The sequence below is a fragment of the Panthera uncia genome (assembly GCF_023721935.1).
Source record: "Panthera uncia isolate 11264 chromosome C1 unlocalized genomic scaffold, Puncia_PCG_1.0 HiC_scaffold_3, whole genome shotgun sequence".
In the NCBI taxonomy this organism is placed as follows: Eukaryota; Metazoa; Chordata; class Mammalia; order Carnivora; family Felidae; genus Panthera; species Panthera uncia.
In genome coordinates this window covers 11711805-11727733 of record NW_026057584.1, presented here as the reverse complement: position 1 = coordinate 11727733, position 15929 = coordinate 11711805, and the positions used below count along the sequence as shown (strand labels likewise).

At 39.9% G+C, this 15929-nt stretch overlaps 1 protein-coding gene across 1 annotated transcript in view; it reads right to left on the bottom strand.

Moving 5' to 3' along the window:
• The window catches only part of COL4A4 (collagen type IV alpha 4 chain), a 131725-nt gene that overhangs the window by 61348 nt on the left and 54448 nt on the right, over nucleotides 1-15929 (bottom strand). The window contains exons 14-23 of the mRNA XM_049614794.1: nucleotides 13785-13865; nucleotides 12912-12965; nucleotides 12580-12639; nucleotides 11658-11702; nucleotides 11286-11339; nucleotides 10525-10594; nucleotides 9408-9512; nucleotides 5953-6117; nucleotides 2611-2700; nucleotides 1465-1628 (exon numbers count right to left, since the gene is read on the bottom strand). Coding sequence (XP_049470751.1) covers nucleotides 1465-1628; nucleotides 2611-2700; nucleotides 5953-6117; nucleotides 9408-9512; nucleotides 10525-10594; nucleotides 11286-11339; nucleotides 11658-11702; nucleotides 12580-12639; nucleotides 12912-12965; nucleotides 13785-13865 — 888 coding nt within the window. The remainder of the gene's footprint in view (nucleotides 1-1464; nucleotides 1629-2610; nucleotides 2701-5952; nucleotides 6118-9407; nucleotides 9513-10524; nucleotides 10595-11285; nucleotides 11340-11657; nucleotides 11703-12579; nucleotides 12640-12911; nucleotides 12966-13784; nucleotides 13866-15929) is intronic.

Here is a 15929-nt window from a genome sequence, read left to right as displayed (position 1 = left end):
CAGTATCATCTTCTTAATGAAGGGACCACTATAAAAAATGACTGTGCTCAAATGCCGAATGGAAAAAGCAGACTATAAAATGAAGTGCTTAACAGCTGCGGCCGTGTTCATTCAACATACACATATTAAGAAGTTAGCTTCTTGTCACGCAGACTTTGTGAGTGTGTTTTGCAAGTGTATTAAGGGTGGTACTGAGAGAGAGCCTAATTGTCACCCTCACTTAAGGCTCTCAGACTGGAACCTTATTTTCATGGCATGTCCCAGGGAAAATGGAAAAGAGGACATTCAGGCTGATGGGTAGGCTCCAGGTCACCCCAGGATTAAGGCTCTTCGATAAAGAGGGGACAGGCAGGCTGTGTCCAGCCTCCAGAGTAATGCCCTTAGGGCCAGTGAGTTTCTTCTGAGGAGTCAAGTTGCTGAAAGGCTGTGCCTCAATTCGAGTCACTTGTAATGGTCAGCAGATGAGAACCATTTCAAAATAAATCTACTCTGTGGCACGAAATATCACATAAACGCTGACAAAGCCAATGTCTGTATCTCCAGCTTGGACCTCGCATCGGAATCTTTTACTTGAATACCATCTCACTACCCTTCAACACCTCGACCTGCTTGTCTGATTGGCACCTCAAATTTAAGATGGCCCCAATGATACTTCCTTTACCCATTCCACACCTACTCCTCACATTGGCTTCCCCATTTGGGTCTTATCCTTTACTTTTCTCCTTCTAATATCCCATGTCCAGCCCAACAGCCAATCTATTAGCACTGATCTCAAAACATATCGAGAATCTGATCATTTCTCATCACACCCAGCACCAACATGCTAATTTGTCTACCATCATATTTCACCAGGACTATGCAGCAGTCCTCCAGCCCATCTCCCTCCTTCCCTCGCCCCCTGTTATCTGTTATTACCAGAACTACCATAGTGAGCCATTCGAAGCTAACGTCAGCCATAGAGCATTATGTCTGTCTCTTCTTAAAACTTTCCACTGGCTGTTCCCTGTCATCCAGAATAAAAGCCCAAACCCAACGCACCCACCAAGCCCCGTGCTCCACAACCCCACATAACCTCCAGCCACTTCTTTGTCTTCATTTCCTCCGGCTTTTCCCCTCAAGCTACATTAGATGGTGATGGCCTTTATCATCATCAGCCATACGTACTCATCTATTTGCTACCCAGCATGTGTCCCTCCCAACCCCAGGAGTCCCCAGGAGGGTACAGACTGTGCTCTGCTCCCTACTGCATCCCCAGCACCTAGAATGACACATGGAACATAGTAGGTGCTCAATAAATATTAGTTGAATGAATGAATGAACATAGATGATTTTTTTTGGTCATTAATATATGTATAGGTTCAAAACATAAAATATATATCATACTATAAGTCAGAAAGAGCTACAGTTGAATTTTATCTCTGTCTCTTTTAACTAGAAAGATTGTTATTGGTAAGAGCTACTCACTGGTGGTCCTGGAGATCCTTCAGCACCCGGAGGGCCTGGATGACCTTTCTCTCCAAGCCACCCAGGGAGCCCCAAGTCTCCCTTACTACCCTGCCTCCCAGGAAGTCCCGGAGGGCCTGGTGGGCCCATGGGACCAGGCTCACAGGCACAGAGCCCCACGTTTCCTAGACAGAGGATAAAAGGCAGCTTTGTCATATTTCCTGCACAAAATCCCAAAATGCCTTTACTAAACAAAACCAAGAATGAAAATAAGAACAAAAAGGGTGTGACGTACATGGTTCTTATCTCCCATAACTGATAACATGTAGCAGGGGAGCAGGACGTAGCAGGGGAGGGGCACTGTGTAGGGGTACCTAGGCATGGTCTACGTGGAGCAAAGTGTATCATTTCTGGACAAATGGGGTATCTTGGGTCTTTAAATAAACTCATTCTGATAAACTGATACCCAGTTTTACTGAAGGAACTTTAAAATAAGAAATTATATTTTTAAAAGTTTGAAAGTCTTTTATCTGGTTCCTGCTGAAGAAACAAAAAAAAAAAATTGGGGTTAGAGCATACACTCTAAACAAATAAAGAAACAAAATAATATGTGAAAAAGGATTACTGACTGCATTGCCTATTACAACTGATAATTCACTACAATGCGTTTTCTAATCATCAGGACTTTTAGTCGAAAAAAAAAAAGCCTTTTGGATGGTCAAACTCAGCTGTGTTTATGCTCTCATACCCACCTGTTCCAGATGGTCAAAAAGGCACCAAACAATTTACAGTGGAGAAACATTGAGACACAAACACTTGATGACACGGGGAAGTAGGGACCCACAGAAAGAAAGTGAAAAAAAAGATCAGTACTTTCTCATCTCCGCTTCTTTCAAGGAACAAAAAGCACCTCATGAAAAAAATCACCACTCTGAGGCAAATTTCACAGCAGGCAAGGGTCTCCTTTAGACTCTCAGATACAAAGACTTGACTTTGGCTAAGTTCTAACCACATCATGAGCACATGATGAAAAGGGGCACTCAAGGGGGTAACTAAGGTACGTATCGCATCGAAGTGAAATGTTCCATTGCCCACTTCATAAATGCCTCCACCCCCCCCCCCATAAGCTATTGTCTTCAGGAAATCCTACCTTTGCTGCATACTTGCCTTTTTCTCCTTTCGAGCCTCTTCTTCCTGGAGGACCTGCTTTGCCTTTTATTCCTTGTGGTCCAGGGTGCCCGACACTACAATATATAACTTTACAGTGGGAAAGGGGGATGGGGCATAAGAGAAGCACTCAGTTTTTGTGAATGTCTTCCAAAGAACAGGTGCAAGTGTCTCTTGCACTCTTATTTTCCCCTGAAGCCCACTTTCTTCCATTCCTTTCCCAAATTTCTTTCTCTCTAATATAAGAATATATAAACAAATAGACCATACAATTGTCACAGCATGCTTCTGCTCCCACAACCATTGATAAAGCCATCCTAATCTCAACCCCAACTTAGTGGGTTGTAGAGAAAGGTGGACAAAAAAACAAAGACAATAAATAAACAACAAACAAACAAAAATAACTGTGCAGCAAACATCCGTTTCCCCTTCCATTATGAACAATTACCAAATTAAGAAAGCTCATAAAAGCAAAACTTCAGAGATATCTGATTCAGTGTGACAGATAAAACATAAACAATAAGTTCTTTATTCTCCCTGAATCCCAGTAAAACAGCAAACAGTAAAATAATATTATAAAAAGGTGTAAGCTCACAAGACAAAAAAAAGGGGGGAGGGGGAGGAGGTAAGGAAACAAAGCAAAAAGTGTAAAAGAACCTAGCAGACCCTGAAAAGCTGAATTCTAAGCAGGCAGTGGGGAAAGGGAACAAAGAACACAATTTACATGAGAAATCTCTCCCAAAGTTCAGGAATTGGTACCTTGAAGTAGAATGACAGTGCCCCAAACAGGAGGACTGGTTAAAGAAACAATTTATTTATTTATTTATTTATTTATTTATTTTTAATTTTTTTTTTTCAACGTTTTTTTATTTTTGGGACAGAGAGAGACAGAGCATGAACGGGGGAGGGGCAGAGAGAGAGGGAGACACAGAATTGGAAACAGGCTCCAGGCTCCGAGCCATCAGCCCAGAGCCTGACGCGGGGCTCGAACTCACGGACCGCGAGATCGTGACCTGGCTGAAGTCGGACGCCTAACCGACTGCGCCACCCAGGCGCCCCTAAAGATACAATTTAATCATAAGATCCCCTTCTCAAGAATTACAGCAGCAACTATGGCCCCTCAGAATTGGAGGAAAGAGACAACGTAGCAAGAAGAAAACTTTGAAATAAAGTATATGATTTAAAAAGTAGATGAAGGAAAGCATTTCACCTCTAAAACATGAACAGATTGCTACAAAAGAAAACATTGAGGGGCTTCCTGGGTGGCTCCGTTGGTTAAGCATCCAGCTCTTGGTTTCTTCTGCTCAGATCATGGTCTCATGACTTCATGAGTTTGAGCCCCACACCAGGCTCTGTGCTGACAACATGGAGCCTACTTGGGATTCTGTCTCCCTCTCTCTCTGCCCTCCCCTACTCACTCTCTTTCTCAAAATAAATAAACCTAAAAAACGTTTTAAAAAACATTAAAACAGAACAATAGCAACAACAAAATCCTTAGAAACGAAAAGAAAACTATTATGAAAGTAGAAATTGAAAAATTCTGAAGCAGAGATGTAAAGTGGAGTTCAGGAAGTCTACAAGAAAGTGTTACAGAAAAATAAGAAGGTGAAAAGTAATAAAGAAACATATATAGTGGATTCACTAATAGGCAAATATGTAGAATTCAGAAGGAGAAAACGGGGGGGGGGGGGAATGGAGGAGAAAGTATCTTCAGAGAAACACTTCAAGAAATTTTTCCAGAAATGGAGGATTTGTGTTGGCAAGAACTTGCTCACTGAGCGCCTACGAATAAATGCAGATGTGCCCACACAGAGGCAAGTCGTTGTGAAATTGAAGGTCATTGGAGAAAAAAGAAAAATTCTGTAAGATTTCAGAGCAGAAAACAGATTTCAAACAAAGGATCAAGAACCTAAATGTCATTGGACTTCTTCAATTCTAGAAAACAATGGACAATGCCTAGAAAAATGTATTTCCATTCTAGAATTTTATATTCAGCCAAATTATCAACCAAATTCCACAGTAGAATAAAGGCATTTTCAGACAGATAAAGTATACTTTTTTCAGGACGTATGATGATGGATATATGAAATAGAAGTATGGTAGAAATACGTGAGTTGTAGGTAACAAGGGCACCCAGAGAGAGGGAGAAACAGAGACAGAGGGAAACATAAACAGACAGAGACAAAGAGAAAAAGAATTCCTGGTAAAGGAAGATTTCAAGACAGTGTCTGAGATGGCTTAAAATTGCAACCTGACCTAATTTGAACAGGTTAAAAAGCTCCAGGAGAGATTTATTCAAAGAGATAATACTGATAAAATATTTCATGAGTTAGAATGGAAATTTATACAATTCTAGATGGTTTGAGGTTAAATTCACAGTAGGCATATTGAAAAGCAAGCAAACACACACAAAAAACCAAGACTACTCTTAACAAAATGGTACACTAGAAAAGTAGTAACATACATTTTTGGATGGCAGACCTGGTGAACAGCATTTATGTAACCATTCAGTGTAAATACTGAATATTTTTATGTAGTCAAAACTAAGATAATAACTATGTTGAATAGGCTTTGGGAGTAGAAAATGTGCATATGTGCGGTGGGGAGGGACTGAACGAGAGCTAATTTCATCTTCTATGGAAGGAAGTGAAAAGATAAGTCTCAAAGTCAAGAATTAAGAAATTGCAATACAAGGTGGTGCCTGGATGGTTCAGCCAGTTAAGCCTCCACTATGGCTCAGGTCACGATCCACCCTTGGGCTCTGTACTGATAGGTGGAAGCCTGGAGCCTGATTCAGATTCTGTGTCTCCCTCTCTCTCTGCCCCTCATCTCACCAAAAAAATAAACATCGAAAGAAAGAAAGAAAGAAAGAAAGAAAGAAAGAAAGAAAGAAAGAAAGGGTAATACAAGCACATTGAAGGGCACTAGAAAGGCAAATAAAAAAAGATTCCAATGACTTGTGCAAAGATAATTGCCCCTGGGGAGGAAGGAACAGAAGAAGGGGTTGGCTAGGATGGCAATTCTTCACAACAGCCTTCATAGAACTGTCTCTTACACCACCTCTATTTATATAACTCTGATAAAAATTAAAACGACATTGAAAAAATAGAAATTGTAGTAATTTACAAAACTCTATCATTCACACTTAAATCCTCAACTGTATGCTTTAGCTGATGTGATCTCCAACATCAGTCTACTTTTTTGTATTATTAATAATACTAACTTGGCTCATAACATAATGGATAATGCTAAAAAATATTTAGAAAGTCACATTTTCTGAATGACACTGCAGATATCACATGCAACATAAATGCCAGTGAACGTGAATGAGGAGCACTTTACCATCTGATCCTGGAGGGCCCTGCAGTCCTGGAGCTCCAGGCAACCCAGGGGGTCCCGGGCTCCCTGGTTTCCCTGGAGTGGAATCAGCTCTCCCGGGGATACCGGCTGCCCCTGGAAATCCCGGATGACCAGGAAACCCTCCTGGCCCAGGGGGTCCCATCATGCCTCCAAGAGAAATTGAGAATGAAAACCACATGTATCTCTCAGAGTAAACAAACTTTTTTTTTTTTTAAGAAGAAATCAAAATCCGTACATTCTTCCTTAGACTGTAAAAATTTTTAAAGGAAAAAAATGTATTTCAAAATTAACTTGATTTCCCAGCCATAAGAATACCTCACCTTCTTTGAAATAAGCCCACAAGTGGAAATATTGAGGAATCGGATTTTCTTACTTTTTCCCTATTATTTAGGGTTATTGGAGGAAAATACACATATTATTTAATTAAAATTATTATTTTTTCAATCTTTCCACTTTGATAATTTGGTTAAAAACAATCTGGATGAACATATTAGCACATGTAGCAAATAAAAATATGGACTCACATATCATCTCCGTTAAGATATAGAATACCATACCTTTCATAGCAAGGTAGGTTGGGGAGAGGCATAGAGGTGCCGTATTAGAACCCAATCTCTCTCTCTCCAGCCACATGTAATTACACACGCTCCATGAATGTTGAAATGTTCAGTGTGTTCAGGGGTCAAAGTGAGTAAAAGCTAAATCCTGCTTTCTTGTGACATCTGACCCTCTCACTGGGGGCTTTGGCTAAAGACAGCAGGAAGGCTTCCTGTGAGAAGCATCTTCTTTCTGAGCATGAATCTCTCTGTGGAAGATTATAGTTTCCAAAGATGGCTGCCATGGTAGCTCTCATCCCTCACACTCTTGGTTCCCCTCTCCTTGAATGTGATGGGATTTTGTGATTATTTGGACTAACAAAGTACAGCAGGAGTGATGCCATGTACAAAGACGATGGTTACGTCATTAAAGATGATTCAGCTTCTGCCTTGTGAGCTGAAATGCTTGGGATTGGAGTCCTGAGCCACCATAGAAGCAATATCACTGCTCTGAAGCCACCATGCTCTACGGAAGCCTAAATAAGTACAGAGCCAGACAGAGAGGCCATGAGACTAAACAAAAGAAAGAGGACAGAGATGCCCAGCCAGTCCTCATGTGTCCGTTGCAGCCACATAATGGTGATGAACATCCCAATCTAGAATTGCTCAGCTTAGCCCTTCCTGAATTCTTGAACGACAGCGAGGGGTAATAGGATGATTGTTGTTTTAAGCCACTAGGTTTTGGGTAATTCATTCAGCAACAGACAACAGAAACGCTGTCAGTAATCAGTAAGTAGCATGCTAACTAAATTAATGGCATTCATTACAGTGTGCATATATGCTGGGGCTTTGCATATATTTTCAAACATTAGCCTTACTCTTGAAACAATCTTGCAAAGTTTGTACCTTATAGATAAGGCACAGAAATTTAGACCAATAATAGCTAACATGGCTAATGGCATTCTAAGAACTGTTTACATATTGCTTCCTTCAACCCTAACAAGAACTGCACTCTAAAGAGGAGAAAACTGAGGCACAGAGAGGTTTCATAAATGCTTAAGACCACACCACTTGTATGTGGTAGAACCTGGAATGTTTTTAGTCCATAGTGTAAACACGTAACTATTTCAGCATACTACACTGAGTGGCACGGCTGGGATTCAGTCACAGGTGTCTGACTCCAAAACCCTACTTATCTCATGGTAAATATTTTAGATGATTGTAAAATAAGTATAGCAAAGGCTATGAATATTGGTGTATTTAAATGAAAGGTGTTCCTGTTGACTTGGCTGTCACCTTGTCTTCATGTCATTCCTAAGACTTGTCTCCAAACCTCCACAGTCACTGGATGCACCTGGATGCTACCTGGTGTCTTGTCCCAGTCTATGGAAAATGCTCGACCACTTTCCAACAGGGAAAATGGGCTACGGTATATGGAATATAGCACCTTGAGCAGCCATGAAATCAATTCAGTTGTGGCCAGCATTAAAATTTTTTTTTCAAAACAAAAGAGTGGCATAGAAAATAGAATACATCATACCTCAAAAGGTATTCTTTTATGAAATTTGTGTTTCAATCATATGTATATGTGGATACATATATGTGTGCAATGTAATGCAAATGCAATGTAATACTAAATATATTTTTTTATAATAGATTGTAGTCAAGACTTGAAAGCCATTGGGTTAATTCTTTAAAAAAAAATCTTGTGGAATTAAGAGCCTTTCTGTTATATTCAGCTTTCAATCTGCTAGAGATATGTGTTGCTTACTCCCATTGGGTTTTGATTTCAATCTGCTAGATCCACTATTTTATTATAAATATGCCCAAAAGAAGAAATCTAATACCAGAGGCTAATGATTCCTGACAAACTGAGTACTGTCTACACAACTTAGATAGCCTTGGGTCAATGAAGCCAAGGCTACGGTATCTACAGATTAAATAAACTAAACTTTGCCACCTTTGTGGTCAGTTATCAGATCCTACAAAGTGGAAGCTAGATTCATAGAAAATTAAAGAACTTTGTAGTTAACAGATGAATGGCAGGAAACTTTTCACTCCTCAGTAAATATAACAAGAGACACAGACTGGATAAAATTACGTCTATTCAAGACTTTCTCCTCGCACATTTAATAAGTTCTCCTGAGTTCCCAGAATGCAAATCTCCTCTACACTTCTATTCCTAATCTTACTTGGGAATATTAGCCAGCACAGCACTTGAAGGAGTTCAAAGTCCTATATCAATAGGATTCTTTCCCAGGCACTTCTGCAACTTGATTACCATGAGCTGTAAGGTTTTGTTTTCTTTCGTTTTGTTTTGGAGGGGTACTGATTTTGGGGGGAGGTGAGGACTGTTGTTTTGGTTTTGTTTTTTAAATGAAGGCTGAATCACAGTTTTATCTTTTAATTCATAATTTGTGTTTCCATCTTTCACGAAGAGGAACTCAATTTTCACGAATAGATGTCAACAGGGAGAGCCTTTCCAAGAGGATGGAAAGACCTGAAGAAACACTCTGAGCCTGGCACCAGTTTCCAAATCTTATCTGCCTCTGACAACTTGCGGGACGCCTCTTATACCCACAGATTCCTCACCACACCCCTGAGATGCTGACTCAGTATTTCTGAGGTACAGCTGAGGGATCTGGATTTCTTACAAGTAAGCCATTAATTGGCTTGAGTTCAGTGGTTCTTAAGCCGTGCTCTACACATAGAAGTAAGAGGTGCTTTGGTAGCAGCAGATGTCTAGGTCCATGCTCCAGAATGCCCAACATTCTTGATCTGGGTGGGGTCAGCCACCAGTTGAACCGCTCCCAGTTGACATCAGTATCAGCTAGAGTTGAGAACCTCCAAGGAGGAAGAAGATGTAGGAAATCTGGCACAGAAAGGCCAGTGGATTTCTACCTGCACAGGTTTCCCCTGGTGGTCCTGAGGGACCAGGGGGACCAGGCGGTCCAACAGACCCCGTTTCTCCATAGCGGCCAGGGCGCCCCGGATCCCCTGGAGGGCCTGCCCAAAACAACAACCCGTGTCAGTGTAATAAACATATATATACATCTTAAAATTCACACACAATTACTTCTTGTGAGGCTTGGTTGAGTACAACTAAGAGATTGTTCTTGCAGTTTCTTGCCACAGTTAGAAATGCAGGATCTTAAGGGGCGCTTGAGGGGCTCAGTCGGTTGAGCATCCGACTCTTGATTTTGGTTCAGGTCATGATCTCACCATTCATGAGATCGAGCCCTGCTTCGGGCTCCATGCTGATCGTGTCTGCCTGCTTGGGATTCTCTCCCTCCATCTCTCTCTGCCCCTCCCCCCACTCGCGCTTGTGCTCAAGCTCGCTCTCTCTCTCAAAATAAATAAATAAACTTTTTTTTCGGGGCGCCTGGGTGGCTCAGTCGGTTAAGCGGCCGACTTCGGCTCAGGTCATGATCTCGCGGTCCGTGAGTTCGAGCCCCGCGTCAGGCTCTGTGCTGACAGCTTAGAGCCTGAAGCCTGTTTCAGATTCTGCGTCTCCCTCTCTCTCTGACCCTCTCCCGTTCATGCTCTGTCTCTCTCTGTCTCAAAAATAAATAAACGTTAAAAAAAATTTTTTTTAATAAATAAATAAACAAACTTTTTAAAAAATGCAGGATCTTAGATCCCTTCTCTGCAGAGACGTGAACCTTGAGCGGCACTGTCTTTCACACTGACTTGGGTCACTTTCTTGGAGGCAGCATCTTGGTAGGTCTTAGATGGTTTGGAAACATTTTTTAGCAATTAAAATTAGAAGGGTGACTTAACAAAAATCTCTGCATACAGCTTACATGCTAAAAAAAATAACATTTGGAGTCTTATGCCAACAGAGATGGTCCAGATGCACTTATCGACCTGCACTTGTAAATTACATATTCTTGCTAAAATCAATGTATTTAGCATGTCAAGCATGCAAAATACACAAATCCTGGGCCAGACTCTTCCGTCAGGGCCACCCAAGTCCCATTTCCTAATAATTTATGGCGGGACCAAGCTAGACACAAACCTTTGAGCGGAAGAGATGGAGTTACCAACACACCGGGTGGTCCTGGGTACCCGCGATCTCCAGGGTCCCCCTGAAATCATTCATTCAGACACTTTTCTTAGAAATATTAATATTTTTCTCATGTTGCCTGTAATTAAATATTAGAAGGACCAAGGGTGCATTCGTTTGAGAAATAAAGATTATAGGCTGACCAGAAAAAAAAGAATGGTTCATAGAGATCTGGGAATAACAAAAGCATCCGACCTCCACCTACAAGCAGAAGTAAAGGATCACCTGGCAAAATTCTCACAAAAGAAAAAAAAAAACCTCAAAAAGTTTTTTCATGCCCATAAACTAGATACTTCTGAAACCAGGAAGTTTCTTAGAAATACTATGAGCATTCACATTGAGCTTGGCAGTCTGGTATAAATAGTCTATTCACCTACAAAATCTGAATCTACACCTTATTTTAGGTGGCCTTATTTAGGTGGCCCCACAGAGAGTTCTCCACAACTTCCTCTGATTTTAATTGGGATACTAGCTGATCCCCATGGAATTTTTGAAACTTTCATTACTATTCACGTTCAAAAGGTTGATTTCTCAAATGTAAAATATAAACATTTACAACATGCATTGAGATAATATGTACAAAATTAACTCTGTTGCTTTCCAAACTTCTGTTTCTCAAGGATTCTTTCAAATATTTTTAAAAATAAATTAGTTAACATAAGGGATATAGAATTTTATCAGGCTATACTCAAATAAGCCTTTTATTTTTTTACCTTTGGGCCAAGAAATCCAAATGATCCAGGATCTCCAAACAGTCCTTGTTCCCCCTACAAAGAAACACAAACATTCCTTTTTTAAAAAAACGTGACTGGGTGACAAATTGTCTCACTCTTGTTTAATTTGAACGACACACGCTCACTGAGATTCTGTGCAAAGTCTTAACACTATTTTTGGATTGCTTCAGACAGTTTTGTGTGTTAGTTTTTTTGCACTTACAGCTAGATCATGCAATTCATAAAATAAACGTGTCTCCTTTTCCAGTTACTGTGTGCATACTTGCATGCCCTAGTACGACTTCTGAATGACACTGAATTGTACTTATGAATGAAAATATACTTATCATCTTTATAATCGTGTACATTTACCTTTAATCCTGGAAAGCCTGGCAACCCATAGGAACCAGGATCACCCTAATAAATTCACAAAAATCAACACAAGCAGAATTAAATCAAAGTGCTCGAACCAGTTCAATGCATTATTTTTCACCTTAGGAAACTGCCTTCTGGATATTGAATCTTGGCTCTAAAGGCAGCTGAATGAAAGGAAATATGTATAAAACAGACTGCTTCTTTATAACATCAGCTATTTTAACTGATTTTTTAGTTTACTTTAAAAATGCATGTCCTTGCCAGTGTTTTAAATTAAGAACATACTGTTGTTGTTGTTGTTCTTGTGTTTTCACTTACTTAGTCTAATGATTGCACTGGGCTAAATATTTTTGGAATCGTTGCAATATAATTTGTCTGGAGATTAACAGGTACTCTGTGCATTATCAGCAATAAAAATTATCATGGAAGCCAACGTTGCCCCTTAACTACGGAATCTGGAGCCAGATAAACTCAATGCCCCTGCCCATAGGGGGTCTGGCCTCTATAGTGACTCTATCAGTGACGATCCATCCCATTGGTGGCATGGTTGAGGCCTGATGCTGTATTTTTTTGTAGCTACTGCCCATAGATCAGTACCCTCTTTTGTCAAATAGGCTTAAATGAACGATTCCAAACTGCTACTGCACTGACACTGAACTACGCAGGAAATGCCACAATCCTGTTCCTACCCACCAATTCTACCTTCTGCTCGCCTGGTTTATCTAAATGATGTCAACAGAAGGGACGTTTTGTTGAACATGTCGCTATTGCATCATTTGTATCCAAAATATATTGTTCCTGTTTGAGAAAACCTCCACTTTGAGTTCTTAGAAATGCTGATCTAGTTTTGTAAAAATAGGAGAGAGAAAGCCAACTCGCTGACGTTCGGGGCAGCAGGGATGGCGTGAACCAGCCTTACCCGCGGTCCTGAGAACCCAGGAACACCCTTCTCTCCTTTGGCCCCAAATCCAGGTTTTCCCTTAAAGAGATGACAACATTCAGAGGCATTCGAGCAGCCATATCTCAGCAACATGGCATTCAGAAACAAAATGAGATTTAAAAATTACTGCCGGCAGCTTAAAGGAAACAAGTACTTTAGAATAGATGCCCCACAGGATTATGATAAAATAGTGAAAACTTCTATTAACATACATTAGCATTTAAAGCAATGATAAAGATCCATGCAAAACATTTTTTTTCATTAATATAGCATACCATACAAATAAAAAAAAAGGTATTTCAATAAATTACCTTGGGTCCTGGTGGTCCTGGAGGTCCAGTTACACCAGGCATTCCTTTTATGCCCTAAAAATCACAATGAATATTTATCTGGTTTATTCTTATTATTTAACATACTGAATTCCATCTTTTTCAGAACTTACCCCTTTCAACAATCATTTTACTAATTTTCAAAATAAAGGATTACTCTTCAACTGTTGCTCAATAGCAACTAAGGTCCAGGAGCGCTTCTAAACCCGACACTATTCAGACCAGCTCTGTGTGAGAGGTGTCGTGTCGTGGGGCACAGGGGACGTGACCACCATGGAACCAGAGCAGCAGGTGCAAGCTGGGAGTGGAGCCATTGAGAGGAGTGGCTAATTTGAGCAAGGTAGTGAAAGTTAACCCAGTAACTGAAAACTGACAACAGAATCTGGGGGTGGCGAGTGTAACATCAGTAAGTATCGCAGGCTGACAGGGGAAGTGATGTTTGCCAAACTTCTATTACGTGTCCACTTCTACATACCTGTTACCTTCTCAATGATCAAAACGTCAAGCCCATATGTAACATCTCAAGGACAACTGGACTTCCAGTGGCCCCTTCGGCCCATATACCAAAGACAGTATCAATGGGGCACTATATTCTAGAGGACATGTCACAATTTAGCAGCCTGCACTAGGTCTGTGATGCAGCAATTGAATAAACTTGAGAACACAGGTAACTTTCCCAAGCCTCATTTTCCAAGTCTGTACAATGGGGCTAATGACAGTACTCATCTGCTAAGGTTGCTCTGGGATTGATGCCCTGATTCCTGGAGGCACTCAGCACTTTGTTGGCACAGGTACATGTTCAGAAAATGCTGGCTGTGACTACTTTATCAAGGCAACATATGGATTGGGAATTACCTTTTCTCCTTTATACAGACAAGAATCAGGTGGCTGTACCAATAAGGTGGGTCCAGGAGAACCTTGCTGGCCAACTTCACCCTTAAAAAAAAAAGGAAGATAACAGGAATTTCATATTAACTTTATTTTGAAATATAATTTGAAACAAAGAAGAATTTCACCCATGTATTGTCATATAATGCATACAGTCCTGTGTGTCATGAGTTTAAAACAAAAATCATGGCAAATACATCATGCAACTTAAAGTATTTATTGTTTTTCACCAGTAATAATACTGATCGTTAGAAATAAAATTAAAAAACAGAAACAGAAACAAAAACAAAAACAAACTAGGGGCACCTGGGGGGGCTCAGTCAACTGAGCGTCCAACTCTCGATCTCAGCCCAGGTCTTGATCTCAGGTTCGTGAGTTCAAGCCCTCCATTGGGCTCCATGCTAGGCATGGAGCCTACTTAAAATAAAAAGAAAACTTAAAATTAAAATTAAAATTAAAAAAATTAAATTTAAAAATATAAGCGATTCATAATCCTATCATCAGAGATCTCTATGAAAACTTTGGTATTGTTCTTTGTGGTGTGTGTGCTTATGAGTCTGTATCTGTACACATACCTTGGATAATGTACCTATGTACACACATGTATGTGATCAAATGATGTGTTAAATACAATTTAAAAGATAATCAGAATGCTATACAGAATATATAAACATAATTTAAAATACACACTATGGTTTATACTTTTATATTTTGTTACAGTTTCAAGTTTTAAGAGTTTTGTATTTTTCCTTTATAATACTATTTTTTGCACATTTTCCAATTATACTACAAATTCTTCAAAAACCTGATTTTTAGTGCCTACACAATAATCTACCGTAAGACTATACTATCATTTATTAAGCCATCCTACTCTAGTTAGATTTTGGTTATTTCTAATTTGTTTTCGGTATGTTTAAGCTCTCTGTATAGAATAGTTAACCAAAAGTTGTCATTTATGTCATTAGAAATGTTATTCTCTTGGGAATAAAATGTCCCCTGAACTGGGTTTGCCATGATACAACCAAAAATTCTCACCCTTAATTAGCAGATAATTGTTTTTTTTGTTGTTGTTGTTGTTGTTGTTTTTTTACTTATCTGAATATTTCTATTCATTCTGCACTTAGATATACTTAAGAGCAGATGACAGAGCTGGTCACCTGTGTTTGCAAACTAGGCCCATACTGACTGTCATTTTGGACAAGTTCCTTAAAAATCTCTCCTAGCTAGCCTTTGTTTCCTTGATTCCTCTGAATCTCACCTTCCTTCTCCGTGAACTGGGGGTTAGTTATAACACTGTCTACTTCAAAGTATTATTACTTTATTAAACAGACAATGCACAGAAAATGCTTAGTACTTACTACGCCGAGTGGAACAAAGATTCTCAAATATATAATTTTTAAGCCATTAATGTTTTTGTTAAGTGGGATTTGGGGAAGAAGAATACTATTTCCAATTTAAATGAAATAATAGAGCCAATAATTCAATCCCTACCTATAACTGGAAACTACAGAAGAACCAGGTTAGGGACCTAGGCTTATTTTTTTTTGATGTACCCTAATATTTGATGGTGTTGTTACAGCCGCTGCTCTGAAGCATTTATGTTATGTGCATAAATGATTAAACAAATGCATAAACAATACATAAGCGAGGGAGTAACATGCTTTGGTAAATATAACCATGCTTATTCTTGTAATGTTTATTTATTTTTAAGACAGAGAGAGAGAGAAAGACACAGAGTGTGAGTCCAGGAGGGGCAGAGAGAGAGGGAGACAAAGAATCCGAAGCAGTTTCTAGGCTCCGAACTGTCAGCACAGAGCCCGACGCGGGGCTGGAACCCACGAACTGTGAGATCATGACTTGAGCCAAAGTCGGACACTTGACTGAGCCACCCAGGTGCCCCTGTTGTGTTGTTTTAATTGACCTTATACTTTAGTAACCTGTACTTTCTGATCCACATTATGTCATAGGCATGTCTGCACATCATGAAGTCTTCCAGTGTATTTTGGGCAATAGAGTTGTTTTGCTAAATACCTGCACCATAACTTACCCAACCACACTGGGACTCCATGAGAGTGGGGATCAAGTCAGTCTTGCTAAAAATCCCCATATCCA